The sequence below is a fragment of the Microcaecilia unicolor genome, chromosome 5 (genome assembly GCF_901765095.1).
Source record: "Microcaecilia unicolor chromosome 5, aMicUni1.1, whole genome shotgun sequence".
In the NCBI taxonomy this organism is placed as follows: Eukaryota; Metazoa; Chordata; class Amphibia; order Gymnophiona; family Siphonopidae; genus Microcaecilia; species Microcaecilia unicolor.
Window position 1 is genome coordinate 216,563,777 of NC_044035.1, and position 22,850 is coordinate 216,586,626.

Below are 22,850 nucleotides of genomic sequence, written 5' to 3' on the forward strand. Positions count from 1 at the left end.
TCCTGCTCGTCTTCAGCCTCATCAGCTCCAGCCTGTTCCAGTCCTGCTCGTCTTCAGCCTCATCAGCTCCAGCCTGTTCCAGTCCTGCTCGTCTTCAGCCTCATCAGCTCCAGCCTGTTCCAGTCCTGCTCGTTTTCAGCCTCATCTGCTCCAGCCTTTGGTCCTTCTGTTCCAGCCTTCAGTCCTACTGTACCAGCCTGTTCCAGCCCTGCTTGTCTTCAGCCTCATCTGCTCCAACCTTCGGTCCTTCTGTTCCAGCCTTCGGTCCTACTGTGCCAGCCTGTTCCAGTCCTGCTTGTCTTCAGCCTTGACTCCATCCTTCCAGCCCTCGGTCCTTCTACTCCAGCTAGTTCCAGTCCTGCTTGTCTTCAGCCTTGACTCCATCCTTCCTTCCATCAACTATTGAACTGATGTTTCAACTGCTGTTTCTACATATCACCTGAAAGTTCAACTACTGTTCCCCACCTAGCACCTGAAAGTACCTCAGACTTTATTATGGCCCCTATACACATTCTCTTCCTAGCCCTATCCCTTCCCAATCTTTTCTCTCACCCCCCACCCCTCCACCACTGTCCATTACAGGAACTCAATGTCCATCCATTGATTTCATCACCTCACCTTCTCTTTTACCCCCCCTTCCTCCTTCTCAGCTTTTAATCTTCATCTCTTTCTTCCCTCCATTGTGCCTTCCCCATTCTACCTGTGTACCTCTCTCGCCTTCAACGCCTTCGTGGTCACACCTCGCCTACTCTCCTCCGCTCTCTTTTACTCCTTCTCTTACTCTCAGCTGGTGACATCAATCCCAATCCTGGTCCTCCTCTTCTGCCTTCTTCCTAATTATGCAGGCCACATCATAAATCTCATCTCTATTCCTCTTCTTCCCCCTTACTCCTTACCCTTCTCTTGCGCCCTATGGAATGCCCACTCCATATGCAATAAACTTCCATACATTCACAACCTCTTCATTTCTCATTCCCTCCATCTACTTGCCTTAACTGAAACTTGGCTCTCTCCTGATGGTGGTTATCTTTTTTCTCATACCCCTCGCCCTGCTGGCCGTGGTGGTGGCATTGGATTGCTACTCTCTTCCTCCTGCAAATTCCAACCTCTTCTTCCACCCCAATCTCACTGCTTTTTGTCCTTTGAAGTCCACTCCATCTGCCTTTTCACTCCTCTATCTCTCCGACTGGCAGTCGTTTATCGACATCCTGATAAGTCTCTTTTATCCTTTCTAACTGACTTTGACGCCTGGCTTTCCTTCTTTCTTGAACCTACATCCCCCTCCATCATCCTAGGTGACTTTAACATCCACGCTGATCATTCCTCTGACTCTTATGCTTCCCAATTTCTTGCCTTAACGTCCTCATTCAATCTTCAGCTGTGCTCCTCCGCACCTACCCACCAAAATGGTCACTGTCTCGACCTTATCCTCTCCTCTAACTGCTTCCCCTCCAGCTTCTGTTCCTCAGCTCTCTCCCTTTCTGACCATCACCTATTAACCTTCACACTTAAGCACCCTCCTCCCCAGTCCCACCCAATCTCAACCCCCACATCTAGGAATCTTCAAGCTATTGACCCCCCTTACTCTGTCCTCTTGTGTCTCTAACCTTTTCTCTTCCACCACTCTATCTAAGTCTGTCAATGAAGCCATTTCTTCCTATGGTACTATTCTCTCCTCTGCTCTGGACACTCTTGCCCCTCCCAAGCCCCGCCCTACTAGGTGTACCAAACCCCAGCCTTGGCTGACCTCTAGAATCCACTACTTTCGTTCCTGTGCCCGCTCTGCTGAACATTCTTGGCTTAAATCCCACATCCTTGCCGACTTCATTCATTTCAAATTCATGCTTAACTCCTTCCAGTCTGCCCTTTCACGGGCCAAACAGGTTTACGTCACCCAATTGACAAATTCCCTTGGCTCTAACCCTCGACTTCTCTTCATCACACTGAACTCTCTTCTCAAAGTGCCTCCGTCCCCAATTCCCCCTTCTCTTTCTCCTCAGACCCTAACTCAGCACTTCCATGATAAAATCCATAAGATTAACCTTGAATTTTCATCCAAACCCTCCCCACCTCTCTCTCCCTTAGTCTACACCCCCTACTCTCCTTCCTCTCCTTCTTTTTCCTCCTTCTCTGAAGTTTCTACTGAGGAAACTGCCCTTCTTCTTTCCTCCTCCAAATGTACTACCTGTTCATCTGATCCCATCCCCACTTATTTACTTAACACTATCTCTCCTACTATCACCCCTGTCATCTGTCACATCCTTAATCTCTCACTCTCCACTGCAACTGTTCCTACGGCCTTCAAACAAGCTGTTGTCACTCCACTCCTTAAAAAACCCTCACTTGACCCTACCTGTCCCTCCAACTGTCACCCCATCTCCCTTTCCTCTCCAAATTACTTGTACACGTCGTGCACCGCCGTTGTCTTGACTTCCTTTCTTCTCAACCTATTCTTGACCCACTCCAATCTGGTTTCCGCCCTCTTCACTCTACTGAAACTGCACTTACCAAAGTCTCTAATGACCTGCTGCTGGCTAAATCCAGAGGTCTCTATTCTATCCTTATCTTTCTTGACATATCTGCTGCTTTCGACACTTTTGACCACACCATACTGTTAGATACGCTATCCTCGATTGGATTCCAGGACTCTGTTCTTTCCTGGTTCTCCTCCTACCTCTCACTTTGCACTTTCAGTGTTCACTCTGGCGGTTCCTCTTCATCTTCCATCCCGCTTTCAGTTGGTGTCCCCCAGGGTTCTGTCCTTGGACCCCTCCTTTTCTCCATCTATACCTCTTCTCTTGGTACCCTGATTTCATCCCATGGCTTTCAATACCATCTTTATGCGGATGACTCTCAGATCTACATCTCCACCCTAGAAATCTTAACCATAATCCAGGACAAAATTTCATCCTGCTTGTCTGACACTGCTGCTTGGATGTCTCAACGTCATCTGAAGCTAAACATGACTAAAACTGAACTTCTCATTTTTCCCCCTAAACCCACTTCCCCTCTTCCCCCATTCCCTATCTCCGTTAATGGCTCTCACATCCTCCCTGTCTCTTTGGCTCGTAACCTTGGCGTCATCTTTGATTCCTCTCTCCTCTTCTCTGCACATATTCAACAGATCGCCAAAACCTGTCATTTCTTTATCTACAACATTAGCAAAATTCACCCCTTCCTTTCTGAATACGCTACCAGAACCCTTATTCAAACCCTTATCACCTCTCGCTTGGATTATTGCAGTTTGCTTCTCACTGGTCTTCCACTCAGCCATCTCTCTCCTCTCCAGTCTGTCCAAAATTCTGCAGCACAACTTATTTTCCGCCAAAATCGTTATAACCACACTAGCCCACTCCTCAAGTCCAGGGCCGCCGAGAGACTGGGCCGGGTCTGGGACAAGGCCGTCCCTAGGCCCCGCCCCCACTGCCACCCCCCCCCCCAGGTTGTCACCGTCCCCCCCCCCCAGGGGGGCCCGGCGCCACAGTCCCACCCGCCTCCGCCACCAGGCCCCTTCCAACCAAACCCCTGCCAGCAGAAGTGCTGTCTTCTGTTCTGACTCCAGCGTGCGCGGCCCACACAGACGCGCTCCTCTCAGCTGATCTTTGCTGTACTCTGCAAGGCTTCTGTGCGTCTGAGCAGGGACTGTCTCTCTGTGTCAGGTGTTCAGCGCTGCGTGCGTCTGGTAGCGCTATACAAATGCTAATAATAAGGGGAGGTGAGAGGATATGTGAGAATTAATAGCCTGCTGTCCTCACAGAATAATTGCTACACATAAGTATCTTTGCTTTCTCAGAGGACAAGCAGGCCAGTTCATTCTCACATGTGGGAACCCCTATCAGGCTCACCGAAAACGACAACAGCAGGACAACAGAAACTCACAATGGTAAGTTCAAAATGTTAATTAACCTGTAACTATATACAAACTGTGTGCGAGTGCAGCCTGGAACAGAACAAAATGGGCCTAGGAGGGTGGAATTGGATTCTACACCCCAAACAAATGCTGCAGAACTGTCTGTCCAAACTGACTGTTTCATCAGCTATCTTGCTCAAGGCAATAGTGGGATGTGCAAATCTCTTGAATAGAGGCTGACCTCAAGTGGCCTCCCAACATCGCCATGGCTCTGACATTATGAGCCTTGACATGACCCTCGAGAGTCAACCCAGCTTGGGCGTAAGTGAAATGCAATCAGCCAGCCAAACTGAAATTGTACGTTTCCCTGATGGTGATCCTCATCCTGTTGGGAGCAAAAGAAACAAAAAGCTGGGTGGACTGTCTGAAGGGCTGAGTTCGCTCCAGGTAAAAGGCCAATGCTCGCTTGTAGACCAAAGTATGTAGTGCACTTTTGCTTGGATGAGAATGAGGTTTAGGAAAGAATGTTAGAACAATAGACTAACTCAGATGGAACTCCAATATCACTTTAGGCAGGAACAGGGTGAGTGCAGAGAACTACTCTGTTATGATGAAATTTTGTGTAAGATGGATCCACTACTAGGGCCTGAAGCTCACTGACCCTGCGAGCTGAAGTAACTGTCACCAAAAACAAGACCTTCCAGATCAAGTACTTCAGTAAAAGGAATTGAGTGGCTCAAAAAGAACTTTCATCAGCTGGGTGAGGACAACGTTAAGATTACATGACAGAGGCAGAGATTTAACAGGGGGCTTGGTTAAAAGCAAATGTCTCATGAAACGAGCAACTAGAGGCTGTCCAGAGATGGGCTTACCTTCCACATAGTGATGGTAAGCACTAATTACACTGAGGTGAACTCTTACAGAGCTGGTCTTAAGATAAGGCTCAGAGCAGTATAGAAGGTACTCAAGAAGGGTCTGTGTAGGGTAAGAAAGAGGGTCTAGAACATTGTCCTCATACCAGATGATAAACCTCCATTTGAAAGAATAACATCTCTGAGTGGAATCTTTCCTGGAAGACAGCAAGACCCTGGAGACACCTTCTGGGAGATGTAAGGAAGCAAATTCTAAGCTCTCAACATCCAGGCTGTGAGGGCCAGAGTCTGGAGGTTGGGATGTAGAAAAGATCCCTCATTCTATTTTATAAGGATCGGAAAACACTCCAATCTCCAAGGTTCTTCAGAAGATAACTCCAGAAGAAGAAGGAACCAGATATGAGGTGATCAGGATCATGGTTCCTGTACATGCCTGAGTTTCAGCAGTCTTCCTCAACAGAGGAATGGGAGGATATGCATACAGCAGGCTGTTCCCTCAATGGGGGAGGAAAACATCCAGCGCTAGTCTGCTGCATGCTCTGAGCCTGCAACAGTACCCGAGGGACTTTGTGACGGTGAGGAGTGGCAAAACTTTCATTGAGGGGGTGCTCCACACTCAGAAAATTTCCAGAGCAACGCCCATGCTGAGTGACCACTCGTGCAGTTGCATGACCCTGCTCAGTCTGACGGCCAGGCTGTTGGATTTGCCTGCCAGGTACATGGCTCTGAGAACTATCCTGTGCCAGACAGGCCATGGCCTCATCTGGGTGGCCTCTTGACAAAGAGGGTATGATTTGGTATACCTGTGCTTGCTGGTGTAATACATTGCAACCCCATTGTCTGTTTGAATGAATATGATTTGGTTGGACAATCAATCTCTGAAGATTTTAGAGCATTCCAGATTGCCTGTAGCTCCAGAAGGTTGATATGAAGATCTGTCTCCTGAGCTGGCCAAGCATTCTAAGTGTGAAGCCCATCCAAGGGAGCTCCTTACCCTAGGTTGAATCTGTCTTCAGCATCTTCTAGGCTCAGGAATTTAGAATGGAAGACCCATTCTCAAATTGGATCGATTTGTTCACCAGAGCAGGGATTGAACCACACCTCTAGTGTCAGATGGATGACATCCACTAAGTTCCTGTAGGCTTGGAACCACTGAGGAAGATAGGGTTCACTGGGCAGGTCTCATGTGCAGACGTGCCACGGGAGTGACATGCATAGTGGAGGCCATGTCGCCTAACAACCTCAACATCTGCTGAGTTGTGATCTGCTGGCAGGCTCAAACTCAAGTGGCAAGAATGACTAGAGCGTCCGCCCTTGGCACAGGGAGAAAAGCTTGTGCCTGCTGTGTGTCTAGCAGGGCTCCAATGAATTCCAATTGCTGAGCAGGGAGTAGATGGGACTTAAGGTAGTTTAAAATGAACCCTAGGAGCTCTAGCACCTGAATAGTTCTCTGCATGGACTCCAGACACTGTCCTTCGATGTGCTCTTCACCAGCCAATCATCCAAGTAGGGAAACTCTTGGTGAAAACTTTGGTTGCTGACGCGAGGCCAAACAGCAACGTGCGATACTGAAAGTGATGTGCTCCCAGTCGAAAACTGAAATACTTCCTGTGGCCTGAAGTATCAGGATGTGCATGTAGGCATCCTTAAGACCAGAGAGCATAGCCAATCTTTTTCCTGAATCATTGACATAACAATGCATAGGGAAACCATCCTGAACTTTTCTTTGACCAGGAATTTGCTCAGAGCCCTTAGGTCTAGGATGGGATGCATCCCCTGTCTTCTTCGGCACAAGGAAGTACCTAGAACAGAATACTTTCCCTTCTTCCTCTGCTGGAACGGACTTGACCACATCGGCCTTTAGAAGGGTGGAGAGTTCCTCTGCAAGTACCTTCTTGTGATGAGCTGAAGTAAGACACACTCAGAGGGCAATCTGGTGGTCTTTGACACCAATGTAAGGCGTAACCAAGACAGACTATTTAAAGAACACATGTGTCAGAGGTTACAAGGGGTCACCTTTCTTGGAAAAAAAAACTCAGCCTCCCCCCCCCCCCCCCACTGGTAGATCTTCTGGGATGGTCACTTGTATTGCAGCTATCCTCTGCTGGAGCCAGTAACTCGTCCCTTGTTTTGACTAGAGAGCTGGCTGGGTCTTAGGCACACGCTGCTGACATGAGTCTGCTGGGGGTGGGGGCGAGAAGTGTATCTATGCTGCTCTTTGACTTGCCCAAAACGTTCTGGATAAAGAGGGTGCAGAAGGCACACACAGGGAGAGTCTGTCGATGGTATCAGTATGTTTTTTGATGAGGTTCACGACCTCTTCTACCTTCTCTCCAAAAAGATTATCCCCATGGCAAGTGGCATCCACAACCTCTGCTGGACTGCTGGGTCCATTTCAGAGACATACAGCTACCAGAGTCTGTGCATCACTATAATTTGAACAGAAATTCTGGATGCTACATCAAAAATATCATAAGCACCCCTGGCCAGGAATTTATGACATGCCTTCTGCTTCTGGGCCAGCTAGCGAAGAGGTTTGGCCTGATCTGGTGGGACAAAATCCACCAAATCATTCATACTACACACAAGGTTCTGCAAGTAGAAGCTTATCTTCTATCCAAATAAGTCCAGAGTTCGAGTCTCTCTGCCTGGGGGCGCTGAAGCAAAGTCTCTAGAACTTCTGGCCCTTTTGAGCGCGGAACCACTACCAGGGAATGATGAAGCAACTGCAGTTTATCAAATCCAGGTAAACTCTGGGTCTGATACATGGTATCTATTTTCTTAGGGAGGACAGGGACAGATAGAGGGGAATCCCAGTTCTTCACTGGAATATCACACAGGATCTTGTGAGGCAAAACAGTCAAAGCCTCTCTAGGCGCAGAGTCATAGTCCAGGACCTCGAAGATCTCGGCTCATCCATCTCCAAATGAATTGGGATGGCAGCCGCCTCTCCTTCACAAAAGCAGAGAAGGAGAGACTCCCTGATGACGACTTCCACCTCTCCTCTGGTGGGGAGGGGTCTGATGGGATACCATAGGACTCCTCTTTATCAGATGCCCATGAGCACTCCGTGTCAGTGTCAGCAAAAACCTCCTCATGAGAAGGCTCAGAAAGAGCCTGCCTCAGACAGGAGGAACCAGGTCCTTGCCTGGAAGGGCATCAAGATGCAGGTTCTACCCTCAACTCCGGTGAAGCTTCCTCCATCAACGTTGGCTGTTGATGACAATACAGCAACGTGGCACGGTATCAGAAACCTCACCGCAGACTGAGGGCCCTGCAAGGCAGCAGGCAGAGGCATGGCTGGTGCAAGCACCTCTGATGCCAATGCACTCTGCTAAAGAAGTCCCTCCAAGTGCTCTTGAAGCATGACTCAGATCCGCTCATTGACATCGGGAAAAGCTGGGGTGTCGGGTCAGAGACAGCCTGTTGAACCACTGGCACTGACGCAGGTACCTGGTCCTGGCTGCATGGGACCTCAACACCGGCACCTCTTCAATGGAGGGGGAGTGCTCCTCCGGGTGCAGACACTTCTCAGGTGCTAGATCTCTTGGTGCCACAGTGTTCCCGGCAACATGCATTGAGGAGGATCAATGCTTATGCTTCTTAGACTTTACCTGATGCTGAGAACTGACACCCCTCAGTGCCGAGGTCGACACTGAATCCTCACGTCTCCTCAGTGTTGGGTTTGATGCTGGCTGGTCCTGGGAGCCCTGCACAGTGGTCGGCCTTGAGGAAGGTGGAGACCTGCTCGATGTATACCAACTCACAGTGTCAGACATAGGTCTAGCAGCCATGCAGACTGATGCCGATATCAACGATTCAGACAGATTAGGAGAAAAGTTTTGGAGTCCTGTCCATCTGGACTTCTGTGTTATTTTTTGTATCTGCAAACAAAGAATACAGTTGGTAGAGTTATAGTCTGGCCCCCAACACTCAATACACCAGGAATGGGTGTCAGCCCTAGTGATGGTCTGATTGCACCGCGCACAGTGCTTGAAGCCACTGGGAACCTTCAATAATGTGGAAGGGGAAAACAGCCATGGCCAAATCAAACAACTCTATGGTGATATTAAAAAAAGGGGCAAATAACCAAAAAAAAATAAGGAGGAACTCCCGACTGAAGCTCAGGCCTAAGAGGGCCTAGTGAGCCTGAGAAAAATAAAGAAAATTAAAAAATTGGGCAAAAGAACTAAAACTTTGAGAAAAAGAAACAAAAACTATCCTGAGGGAACAGGACAAACTGGGCCAAAAAATACCCGATTTCAGACAAAAAAAAAAAGCACGCAGATGCTGTGAGGAGCCATGACAAATGCATTCTCTCCTCACTGCAGGTGACAAGAGATCAATGGTCCTGCAATTGCGCATGCATGGTGGGAGCCCTGCCCGGAGCTCTTAAAGACATATTACGCTGGATAGCATTCCATACCAGGCACCGTGGATGACATCACTCACATTTGAGAATGAGCTGGCCTGTTTGTCCTGAATGAATTGCTTTTACCATATCCTCAGCAACAAGTTCCAGACCTTTAACTATTCATTGAATGAAAACAATGTATTCCTATGTGTTTTAAACATATTACTATGTAACTTCATCCTGTGTCCCCCTAGTTTTGTACTTTCTGAAACAATAAACAATCAATTCACATTTACCAGTTTCACTTGACTCAGAATTTTATAGACCTCTCTCATATCTCACCACAGCCATCACTTCTCGAAGCTGAAGAGCCCTAACCTCTTTAGCCTTTTCTTATATGACGACTGTTCAATTCTCTTAATCATTTTGGTCACCCTTCTCTGTATCTTTACATTTCCACTATATCTTATTTGAGATGGTGTGACCAGACTTGTACACAATATTCAAGGTGTCATCACAATATGGAGCGAGTTGTGACACACTGAGTGAAAAGATACTAAAAAGTGGGGCATGTAATTTGTTTATACCACAAGATAGAAGGATATCAACTGCATAACCTTGCAAAATTTCAGCCTCAGGTATGGACTAATTATATCTTTAAAAAATGAAAAGCTTTTATAAATAAAAAAGTAATTAACCCCACAAATCACATACCACTTTAGGTACCTGCAGTTTCTAGGCTGTAGAAGATGAAAAATATCAAAATTATCAAAAAAAAATTGGATTAGTCCTATTCTGACTCTAGAGTATACAAAATTTTAAAAAAAGAAAATTGCCCTTCCAAACTTTTATAACCTTTATCTCTGTTATTTATAACCCCACTTTTGGTACCTTATCACTTAGCGGATCACATATGATGTTCTTTTTTTAAATAATCATCATCTATTTTTTTTCCTAACAATTCCTAACATTCTATTTGTTTTGTTTGTTTTTTGGCCATTGCCACACTATAAGCAGAATATTTCAACGTATTGCCCACAATGACACCTAGATGCTTTTCTTGGGTGGTGACTCCTAATGTGGAGTATTGTGTAGCTACGATTTGGATTCTTCTTCTCACTATGCACTTTTCCACAATAAATTTAATCTCCCATTTGGATACATAGAGGCATATTTTCCAAGCACTTAGCCTTCCAAAGTTCCACAGGTTTCTATGGAACTTTGGAAGGGTAAGTGCTTTGAAAATGAGCCCCCTAGTCTTCCATCCTCCCAAAGGTTCTCCTGTAATTTATCACAGTCCACATTTGATTTAACAAATGCGAATAATTTTGTCTAATCTGCAAATTTTTTCACTCACTGCTGCCATTTCCAGATCATTTATAAACATGACAGAACAAACAAATGGACTCTCTCTCAACACAGGAAGGCTATGCACATATTAGTTATATAAAAGTACAGCTTTTTTTTTTTTTTTTTTTAAGAAGCAAATCACAGAATAGATGGAACAGGAGCAGCCCAACTGAAACAAAGAGACCACTAAGCTCCAGCCACTAGCAAAGGAAATGAAGAAAGGTATTGAAGATGGTGAATTTCTAGCTTCAAAAGAAGTATATAGCAGTGGGGGAGGAGGGATGGGAATCAGAACCTCTGAGATTTGCCTTCTGGCTCCACTAATCCTCATCAGAAAAAAAAATCCCCATACTCAACTGGTATCCAGTTTAAAACTTGTCCAGGAGCCAGCCTCAACGCTCAGTCTGAGGGTACCTCAGGCCCTAGGGACATGGAGACTTCCAAGTATTTCCTACACATAAGCTTCTCTAAGCTCAAGAAACAACTGGATCAGTCTACTATTGCCATCCGCTGGAGACAGAGAAACATTACGTGTTCTAAGGCTGCACAGCCCCCCTAAAGGAACAAATCACACAGAACTACTTTGTTTTTCTGTTTCCATCCAATGGTCAACAGACATAACCCACAGGTTCTGGGCTGGTCTGGTATTGATGCTGAGGAAGAATTATTTTCCTTCCTTAGGGTCTCTGCCAGACTAGTCCAGAACTTTGGGATGCAGCAAAGCAATCCTTAAGAAGGAATGGACTCTGATAATGCCCTTCTGAGCACTTCAGACACAAAGCTTCTGCTCATGCAACCAAATTCAATCTATAATGCTTTTCAAAAGTGTGAAGCGAAGACCAGTTTGCAGCTTTACAGATCGGCCCAACAAGCTACCAAACCTATAGTGCAATGAGTCCTTAAACCTTGAGGAGGCAGTTTACCCTTGAAAATATAAACTGAAAAAAATCAGCTCTTTAAGCCATAGGTTTAGGTGATGTTTCTCCTTTTTTTGAACCTCAAAATAGAACAAATAATCTGTAAGTCTTTCTACATTCATTGGTAACTTCTAGCTATCTGAGAAGAGTGGAGGATTAGCCTACTGGTTAATGCAATGGGCTCTGATCCTGGTGCAATGGGTTCGAATCTCACTGCAGGTGCTTGTGACTTTGGGCAAGTCACTTAACCCTCCACTGCCCCAGATACAAAATAAGTGCCTGTATATAACATGTAAACTGCTTTGAAAGTAACCACAGAAAGGTATATCAAGTCCCATTCCCTAGAAACAAGACATAGCTGCTACCTGAACTTTCCAGGAGCATAAAGCCAAACCTCTGTGAAGGCCATCCTGAAGCAATGCTAACATCAAGGGTAATAGAAGCTGAAAAATTGCCCTATCCCAACACCAGGATTCAAATAATGCCCAGATTCTAAAATATGTACTGGAAGTGGAATGCTTTCTAACCTGAAGCAAGGTGGCAATCACTTCTTCAGAGTATCCTTGCACTTCAAATGTAACCCTTCAAAAGCCATGCTCTAAGTCAAAATGTATCCAGGTTTTTTATCACTACCAATCCTTGATGTAGAAGACTTTTTTTCTGCAGAAGTAGCAAAGAATGATCTCTGTTGAGGAAATGAGGCCTGCAAACCAGTGCTTCCTGGGCTAGTCTGGAGCTACAAAGACCATTGTACCGGAGTGAATTAATATTTTTTGCAAAACTTGGTCCACATCAATAGAAATAGAAACACATATATGGGGTTGTGCCAAGGCCATGGTTGAAATAAGGAATCTAGGCCTTGTAGAAATGTACTGTAATTTATGCCCTGTAAGGTCCAGCAAGACCAGGTCTAAGGATCTGAAGTATTGAATAAAAATAGATGGCTTGTAAGTTCCCCTGGTGTGTTTGGCCAGCTGCAGGCAATCTTGTGCTGGAGAGATAAGCTATGCTAGATAGATAAGTGCTTAATAGCAAACAAGACAAAGGGACGGTCTGAACTCTAGGGTAGTGTGTGTAAGGAGATGGAGCAACCTAGGTGGTTAGAACGGAATGAGCGGAGTATGTGAAATGATACATACACATGTTTATGCAAGGGGGGGAAGCAGAGGTGGAGCAGGTGAGTGGAAAAGCAAGGTTCATGCAGTGATTTTTCTGTGAAGCCAACCATGACAATGGAGGAAAACTATAAACAAGAGTCTGGTAGGTGGAAGTTATGTTAACAGGGACATGATACCACAGAGTCATGTGATATGGTCACGTACACACAGTTAGATAAATGTATAAAAGCAATGGTTTATTACTTCAGAAACAGGAATCTTGCTAGCACTGCGTAGCACTTTTGCTCCAGGCTGGTAAATTCCTCCACAGAAACAATAGAAAGGAAAAAAGACTATTTGTATGTATTACTTATGAATTGTATTGAGCAGGGACTGTCCCTCTATGTTAAATTGTACAGCGCTGCGTAACCCTAGTAGCGCTTTAAAAATGTTAAGTAGTAGTAGTATTTGACAAAGCAGCAAGGTGTCTATTTTCCTTTTTGTAATTAAATAATCTTCTATGATAAATTTATGATTGGCTAATGGTGTATCTCTTCCTGTGCTCTTTAATCCAAATTATTTTATCCAGGGAATAAATGTCTGAAAGTTTAGCCTTGACTCTTGCAGCCTGTCTGATAAGGGGGCATAGGTATAAGGTTAAACACAGCCAAGGAGTTTTTCTCCAAGCAAGGAGAACTTCTCTAAAGCTGAAATGTAGTCCCCTCCCAAAGGGCAGGGGTTGGGATTACAGCCTTCCGATCCGACTCCTTCCGATGACTGAATATACAAGGAACTTTAGACTTGCTCCTTGTTACCTTGAGGTCTAGGACAGGGCCACCCCAACAGTTCTAGTTAGGCATAATAAAGGAACACTCTCCATAGCAGATTCTGAGGTTGAAATACTTCACTTCATGCTGAATTTCATATGAGAAGTTCAAAGAAAGTGAGACTCAAGACCCTACATGTTCACAGACCAATAACTGAAAAGAGAAGATTGCCAGGGTCTCATGTGAACACACACCTATGGTACTAAGACCAAGGTCACTGTCATGGAACCTAGGACTTGCATGTAGTCCCATGCCCGAGGGGCTGTCCGACTCAGAAGTTGCTTGATTTGGGACTGCAGTTTCAAACTCCTCTGCTTTGGGAGGAATATCATCCCTAATTTGGTGTTGAATCTGGCTCCAATGTATTCCAGTCCTTGAGTGGGAACAAATATGCTATTTGCAAAACTGACCACCTATCCAAATGACTGCAGATGTTGAAGCATCTGCTGCATAGCTTGCTTTGCTCCTTTTAATGAAGTTGTTCAAATAAGTCAGTCATCTTTGTTGGTGAAGAAAAACCATGGCTACCATCATCACTTTGAAAAGGTTTCTGGGTGCTGTTGCTAAGCCAAAAGGAATCATTCAAAACTGAAAATGCTTTCCCCAGAATCACACACCTTAAGAATCTCTGATGTGGCAGAAAGATTGGAATATATAAAGAAGCTTCTTTGAGATCCAAAGAGGTGAGAAATTTTCCTGGCCTCATAGCTGCAATCATTGATTTTAAGATTTCCATCCCCAAAATGTCTTACTTTTTAAAGCATGATTTACTCCTTTGAGATCTAAAATTAGATGAAAGGTGCCTTCCTTCTTTGGAACAAAAAAACTGATCATTTTCAAATGCCCCTCTTGTTATGAGGAACTGACACTATGGCTTCTAGGTTAAGAAAATCTGTGGCTGTATGACAAACTTTGACAGGAGCCCAACAAAGGGAAAGAAGAAAGGCATCCAGCAGAGCCCAGGAAAGTTCCAGCTTGTAACAATGAATGACATCTAAGACCCAAAGGTTTGATGTAATTCAGGTCTACTTATTCATAAACAGAGAGAGTCAACTGCCTACCTGTTCCCATAAAAAGTGGACAAAACGGACCTTGCTGGGCAGATCTGGCAGTTCCGGATGGCCTAAGACCTTGAGAATTTCCTTTTTTATCCACTCGAAAGGAGGAGTTACACCCCTGAATTATAGAATGGTTGTAGAATTTGACTTCCCTGGGTGATACTTTTTTGACTCTCTAAATTTGGGCTTAGAAAATTTTTTCTTGAAGAAGATTTGGGTTCATCTTCTTGCAGAATCTGAGGTTTGTGGTCTCCCAGACCCTTAACCAGTTTTTCTAAATGTTCACTCAAAAGGAGTTTGCAATGAAAAAGAAGCCTACTGAGATAAGTCTTAGAAGCTTTATCCGCAGATCAATTACAAAATCACAATAGCCGATGAGAATCCAATGCTCCCAGCAGAAATTCTGATTAAATTATAGAGTGCATCTACTATATAGGCTAGATTTTCTCTAAATCAAAGGAATCTAACAAAGAGACTTCTAAGTCCTCTGGGGAAACATCATCACCCTGCTGTATAAAGAGAAGACAGAATTTAGAAACATAAGCAGTACAAGCTGAGCCTTAATACTTAAGGCTGAAGCATCAAAAGAATGCTTAATAATCATTTCTAAACTTACAATCTTGTAAATCTTTTAGAGCATACCTCTCTCTACAGAAATAGTGGTCTTTTTATTTATTTATTTAGGTCATTTATACCCCGCCTTTTGCTGCAGTGCTGCAGCCCCAAAGCGGCTTACAATGAACCAGTAAAATAAATAGTTACAATAAAATAGGTAGGATCGGAAAATCAGGGAAAGGGAAGAGAGACCAAGAGGGACGGCAGAGATCCAGGCGAGATGATGAAGATCCGGGTAAGACAGCGGGGCTGGAGCCGGTCCAAGCAAGATAATCCCCAAACGAGCACTAAGAAAAACAGCAGCAGCAGGCGGCCAGGAGTGGGGCGACAAGCACCAGAGGCTGAAGAAAGCTGAAGACCAATGGCGCAGGCAACAAGATAGTGGATCGAACAGTCCTCCTCCGCAGCTCCAACCGTCAGGGCCTTCCAAGCCAGGGCAGCACTGTTAGTAATTGCTGATACTGAAGTGTCCACTTACGGATGTCTAATAACTCTCTTTTTTTCTGGAGGTAATGGATAGGGTTCACCCATAGCCCTTCCAAGTCTAAAAGATGCTTCCAGAGTATCCCACTCTTGATAAAATGAGAGTCTGAACAGCTTGATGAATAGGAAAGGCACTAAAGGTCCTCCCAAAGCCTAACAGAACAGATTTCCTGAAGAAGCAGCTTCTGGATTTGGAGCTATGGCAATATTTAAAAATTCCAAAGATTCAGAGATTACTGAAGGCAAATCTTTTCTGCAGAAAAAATGAACTAGAATCTCCCCCTCTTCCTACTGTGTCTGTAAGAGCTAGATCTGGATACTATAAAATCCACATGAATTGAAGGTCCCGCAGATAATACTGAATTGTCCCGTCAACAGCTATGCTATGGAGCTGAATGGTCCTGAAGATCTTTAGATAACAAAGGAGCAAAATCTGTACCTTGATCCTGCTAAAAGCACTTTAAAAGAACTATTTGTGGAGCAGCAAAACAAACGACCAGGAAACAGACATATTCCAAGGAACCAAATCCCCCAAATTATTTGAAGGTATTACTGCAGAAACAGGCAGTTTATCCTGACCAATGTACCCGCCTGCAGTTGCCCTCATACTGGCAGAGTTAAGAAATAAATCAGATGAGGAACTGTTAGACATGGCTGTTTTACTCATGTTATCAGCCTTCAAACCACGGGGAATAGCAGAACCTATAGGAGAACCATATTTTGAGCAGAAACCTGCTTTTTTATTGTTACCTGGCTCTCAGTACAATCCAATACAGGAGAAGGCCTGCTAGAGCAACAAAACAAACTCTCCCACAGCCGTACGCCGACTCCCACAACAAGGACAGAATTTCACATACTCAGCGGAGCCTCCAAAGAAAATAAGCCCACGAGTTACCCAAGGCATGTTGGCTGTGATGTCAGTATTAGACCTCTGCTGTGGCTTGTCCCTGAACTCTTGCTGGGAACAAAGAAATTTAATGTGGCTTCCGTGCTCTCCCAACACAGCTTTGCCAAAGAAGGGACCCACCAACTGCCTGAACCAGAAAAAACTTACAATTTTGAAGAAAATTACTGCAAAAAGAAGAAACTCTCTTGCCTGCCAAAAACATGCAGAGACAATCAGGCAGTCATTAGAAAAAGCAAAGGCCAGCTTCTTCTTGTCAAATTTCTTTACTTTTTTTTTTTTAAAGAAAGAATATTGCTTCCCAAAACTGGCAGAAGATGGGAGGGAGAAATTCTCAGACTCCTTTGAGATGTCCCCAAGGCTCTAAAAGAGAAGTCCCCATTTTTTTCTTCAAATTAAAAGAGAGCCTCTCACTTTCTCAACTGGGTACCAGTTCTCCAAATGAACCAAAACAATCCTTCCAGACTTTGACAAGCAGCAAAGATTTACCTAGTGCCATCTGCTGGAGACAAAAACATACTGAGAACTTAAGGCTGCACAATGCCCTTTATAGAGCAGAGCCCAGAAATCAATTGTGTCTGTCTCCATCTACTGGCTGGCAGGAACAACCTACAGGTCCTGGACTGGTCTGGTCTGGTAAGGAAGCTAAGGAATTATTTTCATTTGTTCACATGACATTTCAAGTACTTTTATTATGTGAAGTTTACAAAGAATATGTATTATGCTACATATTTGTTGCGTGATCATGTTATAGCTCTATCAGATACGCTTTATTATTGTACAACCAGCCATTTGTTATATAAAAAGGAGGTACCATTAATTTATGTATTACATTACATATTTGTAACACAATCATTTATAGCTCTACCATAGCCCTATTTGTGAGCTAGGCTTTATTACTGTACACCCAATCATGTGTTATAGAGAAAAAAAGGGTCCCATTATTTATTCATTCATTTGTTTCTATTTCATCTCATATCTAGGCAGATTACAATAAAAACATAATTGTTCATGATGCACCATAAGCCAAAGAACACATTACAATAAAAACAAAACAAACTCATCCACTATGATAAGCATTATGTTTATTCAGTATTTGCTACTTCAAATCAGCACACACCAGCCAATGCAATTACACACGTATACCGAATAAAGATATATAGATATCAGGGCTGAACATCGATTAAAAAATTTAATTACACAATTAATCACATAAAGCATCTCCACTCACATTTCCTCCTGTACAGTGCAAAATACAGACAGAAGTAAATTCTCAGAACATGTTCCAATTAATAACCTGAAATAAAATCATTTTTCTTACCTTTTTTGTCTGGTGATTTTATTTTTCCAATCATCTTGTTCCCTGTCTCTGGTCCTGCTTCCCTCTCTCTGTGCTCTGAACTCTGTTTCCAGGACCTCCTGTCCATTCACTATTTCTTTTCTCCCCTCCTTTCTTCTTCACTCCCTGCCCTATGTCCATCTTTCACATCCAGCTTTCTTCTATTTTCTGTCTGCTTCTCAAATCTATCTTGTTTCCAGTTCTTCCCTTTTCCTCCATCCACAGGTGGCATCTCCTCCCTTTTCTCTTCTCTTCTGTTCCCAACCATCTATGTGCATTTCCTCTCTCGTTCTTTCTCCTACCCTCTGTTCATGTCTACTATTTCCCTTCTTTCTTTTTTTTCCTTTCTTCCATCCCCCATTTCCAACATATCCCTCTCTTCTCCTGCCATCTCTGTTCCTCAACTCTTCAGCACTGCTCCTCTCTCTCCATCATTCACCATCGACCCATCTCTCTCTCTCTCTCCCTTCCCCCTCACCATCCAGCATCACCTCACTGTCTCTTCCCCCCACCATCCAGTATCATCCATCTCTTCCGTCTCACACATCATCACCATCCAACATTGCTCCATCTCTCTGTCCCATCCCCCAACCATCTACCATTACTCTCTCTTCCTCTCCCCACCACCACTACCACAAAAACAAAACTCTCACCCCCCATTGCCCCATCTCTCTCTCCCCACCCCAACCATCTAGTACTGCTCATCTCCCTCTATATCATGCATTGTCCCAACTCCCTCCCCCCCAATATTCTGCATTGCTCACTGTCCCCGCCTCAACCCCCATATTCTGCATTCCTACATCTCTTTCACATCATATTATGCATTGCTCTGTCTTTCCCATCCCCACTCCTATATCCCATATTGTCTCATCTTTTCCTCCATGGTCTGCACTGCTCTACCTTGCTGAACCTGCCATATCCAACACTGCCCCATTTTTCCCCCTTCCATAGTCTGCACTACTCTGTCTCTTCCCACCACCCATATCCTGCATTGCCCCATCTCTTCCTGCCTCCCATATATTCTGCATTGCCCTGTCTTGTCTCCTTGTCCTTTCCCCCTTCTGCTGGCTCACTCATTTTAGGTGGTCTGAAATTCCTGCGCCAGTCCACTGCTTTTGTCTTCACCATGGCTGTGGGAGCAGCAGCAAGCAAAAGGCAGGCACAGGGAAATTCCCCTCTGTATGCTAACCTGGCTCTGACAGACCCAGAAACAGGAAGTTACATCAAACGATGTAACTTCCTGTTTCTGGGTCTAGCAGAGCCAGCAGCAGCACGCAGAGGAGAATGTACCTATGCCTGCCTTCTACTTGAAGTTGCCTGCCACAGCCGCAGTGAAGACAGAAGCAGCAGATCGGAATAGGAGTTTTAGACCATCTAAAATGAGTGAGCCAGCGGGAAGGAGAGAAAACAGGGAGACAGATGAGGCAAAGCTGGATATGGAGGAGGGAAGAGACAGAGCAATGTGCTAACTACATTAACATTTTTAAAACAAGTTAAACATATAATGTGCTAATTGCATTATTAACGCATTAAATGTGCAGCCCTAATAGATAAAAAGATATAGAGATATAGAGACAGATGTCTATATACATGCACACACACATAAGGGAATACAGATGTTCCCATAAGGTATGTATTATTTACATTGCACTTGTACTGTATTTATTATATTGTATTTATTGATTGCCCTTAAGAAGATATTTTCAGTAAGAAAGGTGGTGTAAATATTAAACTAAACTGTACGGCAGCCACTTGCAATTATGAAATGAAGGGAGAAGTTATAGCCTCACCTCTAGAAGCTTCAGCTCTTGTATACAGTTATGCAGCAGCTGGAGGGCACGATGTGCCACCTCCCATGGCCTCTGCAAAAAGATGAGTAGCGTGCACTGACGAGAAAAAAGGTAACTGCGCAGGTCTAAAAGCGTAGCTTCTCGCTTCTGGATCAGATCCCGTTTCTCCATGTCAATTGGCTTTCGCAGAACAAGACCATCCCAGCTCCGCACAGGCTGACAGAAAGAGGACAACCAATTGGCTCCATCTAGGCAGAAAAATTCACAAGATTACAGTGCTAACAACTATATATAGAAACTCTTTTATCAGGAATTTGTTAACAGTGCTATCTCACTTCAGTTAGTTCAGTGAAGATACTTACCTGTAGCAGATTTTCTCTGAGGACAGCAGGCCTCGTACTCTCACTAATGGGTAATGCGATCCCGTGTTGCCTAGTCTGGAGCTTGTAACAAGCTTTTAAGAGCTTTGTGGAGGGCAAGACAAGCTCCACTGCGAATGCGCGAGTGTCTTCCCTCCCGCTGTGAGACAGCATTTACTGCAGTACAATACTACAGCATAAAAAAGAAAAATAGGAGGCAACTCCAAAGGGAGATGAGAGGGTTGTGAGACTTTACAAGGCCTGCTGTCCCCAGAGAATACCTGCTACAGGAAAGTATCTTCGCTTTCTTCAAGGACAAGCAGGCCTATGTATTCTCACTAATGGGGAATCTCTAGCAACTAGGCTCATTGAAAACAAAAACTTTGGTCAACTGGGCCTCGCATCAGCGAGGACATAACACAGATTAACCTGAAATTATATAAAAACTGAGTGAGAGTACAGTCTGGAACAGAATAAAATGGGCCTAGGGAGGTACAGTTGGATTCTAGACCCCAAACAGACTCTGCAAAATTGTCTGCCTGAACCGACTGTCACATCGGGTATCCTGCTCAAGGCAGTAGTAAGTTGTGAATGTGTGGACTAAAGACTTCATGGCAGCCTTGCAAATCTCTTCAATGGAGGCTGACTGCAAGTGGGCTACCGACATAGCCATGGTTCAGACATCATGAGCCTTCACATGACCCTCCAGGGTCACCCCAGCTTGGGCATAAGTGAAAGAAATGCAATCTGTCAGCCAATTAGTGATTGTGTTTTTCCATATGGTGACCCCCATACTGCTGGGATCAAAAGAAACAAAAAGTTGGGTGGACTCTCTGTGGAGCTTAGTCCACTCCACTCCATGTAATAAGCCATTGCTCTCTTGTAGTCCAAGGTGTGCATGGCACTCTTGCCAGGACGGGCATGAGACTGGAAAAAGAATGTTGGCAATACAATCAACTGGTTCAGATGGAACTCCGTCACCACCTTAGGCAGGAACTTGGGGTGTGTGCAGAGGACTATTCTGTTGTGATGAAATTTAGTATAAGTTGCATGCACTACTAAAGCCTGAAGCTTACTGACTCTATGAGCTGAAGAAACAGCCACCAAGAAAACAACTTTCCAGGTCAAGTACTTCAGATGGCAGGAATTCAGTGGCTCGAAAGAAGCTTTCATTATCTGGGTGAGAAGGCATTGAGGTCCCGTGACACAAGAGGAGGTTTGACCAGGGGCTTTGGCAAAAGCAAACCTCTCACGAAGCAACTAACTAGAGGCTGTCCACAGATGGCCTTACCCTTTATATGTTGATAAGCACTAACTGAACTGAAATGAACCCTTGCAGAGTTGGTCTTGAAACCAGACTCCGTCAGGTATAGAAGCAGGGTCTGTGCAGGGCAACAAAAAGGATACAGGGCTCTGTCCTCACACCAGATGGCAAACCCCCTCCACTTAAAAAAGAGTAACATCTCTTAGTGGAATCTTTCCTGGAAGCCGCAAGACCCGGGACACACCCTCAGGTAGACCCAAGGAAGCAAATTCTAGGCTCTCAACATCCAAGCTGTGAGGGCCAGAGACTGAAGGTTGGGATGCAGAACAGATCCCTCATTCTGTGTAATGAGGTCAGAAAACACACCAATCTCCATGGTTCTTCAGAGGATAACTCCAGAAGAAAAGGGAACCATACCTGCTGAGGCCAATAGGAAGTGATCAGAATCATGGTCCTACAGTCTTGCTTGAGTTTCAGAAAACTTTTCCCCACGAGAGGTACAGGAGGATAAGCATACAGAAGATCTGTCCCCCAGTGAAGGATGAAGGTACCTTAGGCTAGTCTGTCAAGAGCATGGTGACTAGAACAGAACTGAGGGACCTTGTGATTGAACTGACTGAGATCCACTGAGGGGGTGCACTGCCCTTGGAAAATCTCTTGGGCAATGTTCATTTTGAGAGATCATTTATGTAATTGCATAACCCTATTCAGTCTGTTGTTGTTGCCCGCCAAATAAGTGGCGCAGAGGAGCATGCCCTGCTGGAAAGCCCAATCCGAATGTCCTCCTAATTCAAAGGGCATAATCCAGTACCCTCCTGTTTGTTGGTGCAATACATTGCAACCTCATTGTCTGTTTGAATTAGCACAAATATGGTGAGACAGCTGATCTCTGAAAGCCTTTAGAGCATTCCAAATATCCCTGTTCCAGGAGATTGATCTGGAGATCTGTTTCCTGAGCATAACAAGCACCTTGAATGTGAAGCCCATCTACATGAGCTCCCCAACCTAGGCAAGATGCATCCATCATCAGCACTTTCTGGGGCTGAGGAATTTGGAATGGAAGTCCCAGAATCAAATTGGATCAAATGGTCCACCACAACAGGGAGCGAGTAAGCTCTAGGGAAACTCGGATGACATCTTCCAGACTCACTATGAGTTGGCACCACTGAGAAGCCAGGGTCCATTGAGCAATTCTCATATGAAGCTGTGTCACACAAACTGTAGACTCCATGTGGCCCAATAACCTCAACATCTGCCGAGTCATGACTTGCTGAGAGGTTCAAACCTGAGAAACTAGTGCATCTAGAGTGTCTGCTCTTAGCCCTGGGAGGAAGGTTCGAACCTTCTGCATATCAAGAAGGGCTCCAATGAATTCCAATTGTTGGGCAGGGTGTAGATGGGACTTGGGGTAGTTTAAAATGAACCCTAGTAGCTCAAACATCCAAATAATCCTCTGCATGGACTCCCAAGCACCATCCTCCAATGTGCTCTTCACTAGCCAATGGTCAAAATAAGGGAACATATGAACTCCCAGCTAGACATCTGGTAAATACCCTGGGAGCTGACGTGAGGCCAAAGGGCAACACGTGGTACAGAAAGTGCTATGTTCCCAGCTGAAATCGTACATACTTCCGGTGGACTGGAAGAATCAGAATGTGTGTATATGCATCCTTTAAAGCCAGAGAGCATAGCCATTCGTTTTCCTGAATCATGGATGGAAGGGTGCCCAGGGAAACCATCCTGTACTTTTCTTTGACCAGAAATTTGTTCA

At 44.7% G+C, this 22,850-nt stretch overlaps 1 protein-coding gene across 5 annotated transcripts in view; it reads right to left on the reverse strand.

Moving 5' to 3' along the window:
• The window catches only part of TRAPPC10 (trafficking protein particle complex 10), a 485,548-nt gene that overhangs the window by 300,524 nt on the left and 162,174 nt on the right, over positions 1-22,850 (reverse strand). For all 5 annotated transcript variants that reach the window (XM_030203762.1, XM_030203763.1, XM_030203765.1 and 2 more), the window contains one exon: positions 19,457-19,704. In XM_030203762.1, the coding sequence (XP_030059622.1) occupies positions 19,457-19,704 (248 nt within the window). The remainder of the gene's footprint in view (positions 1-19,456; positions 19,705-22,850) is intronic.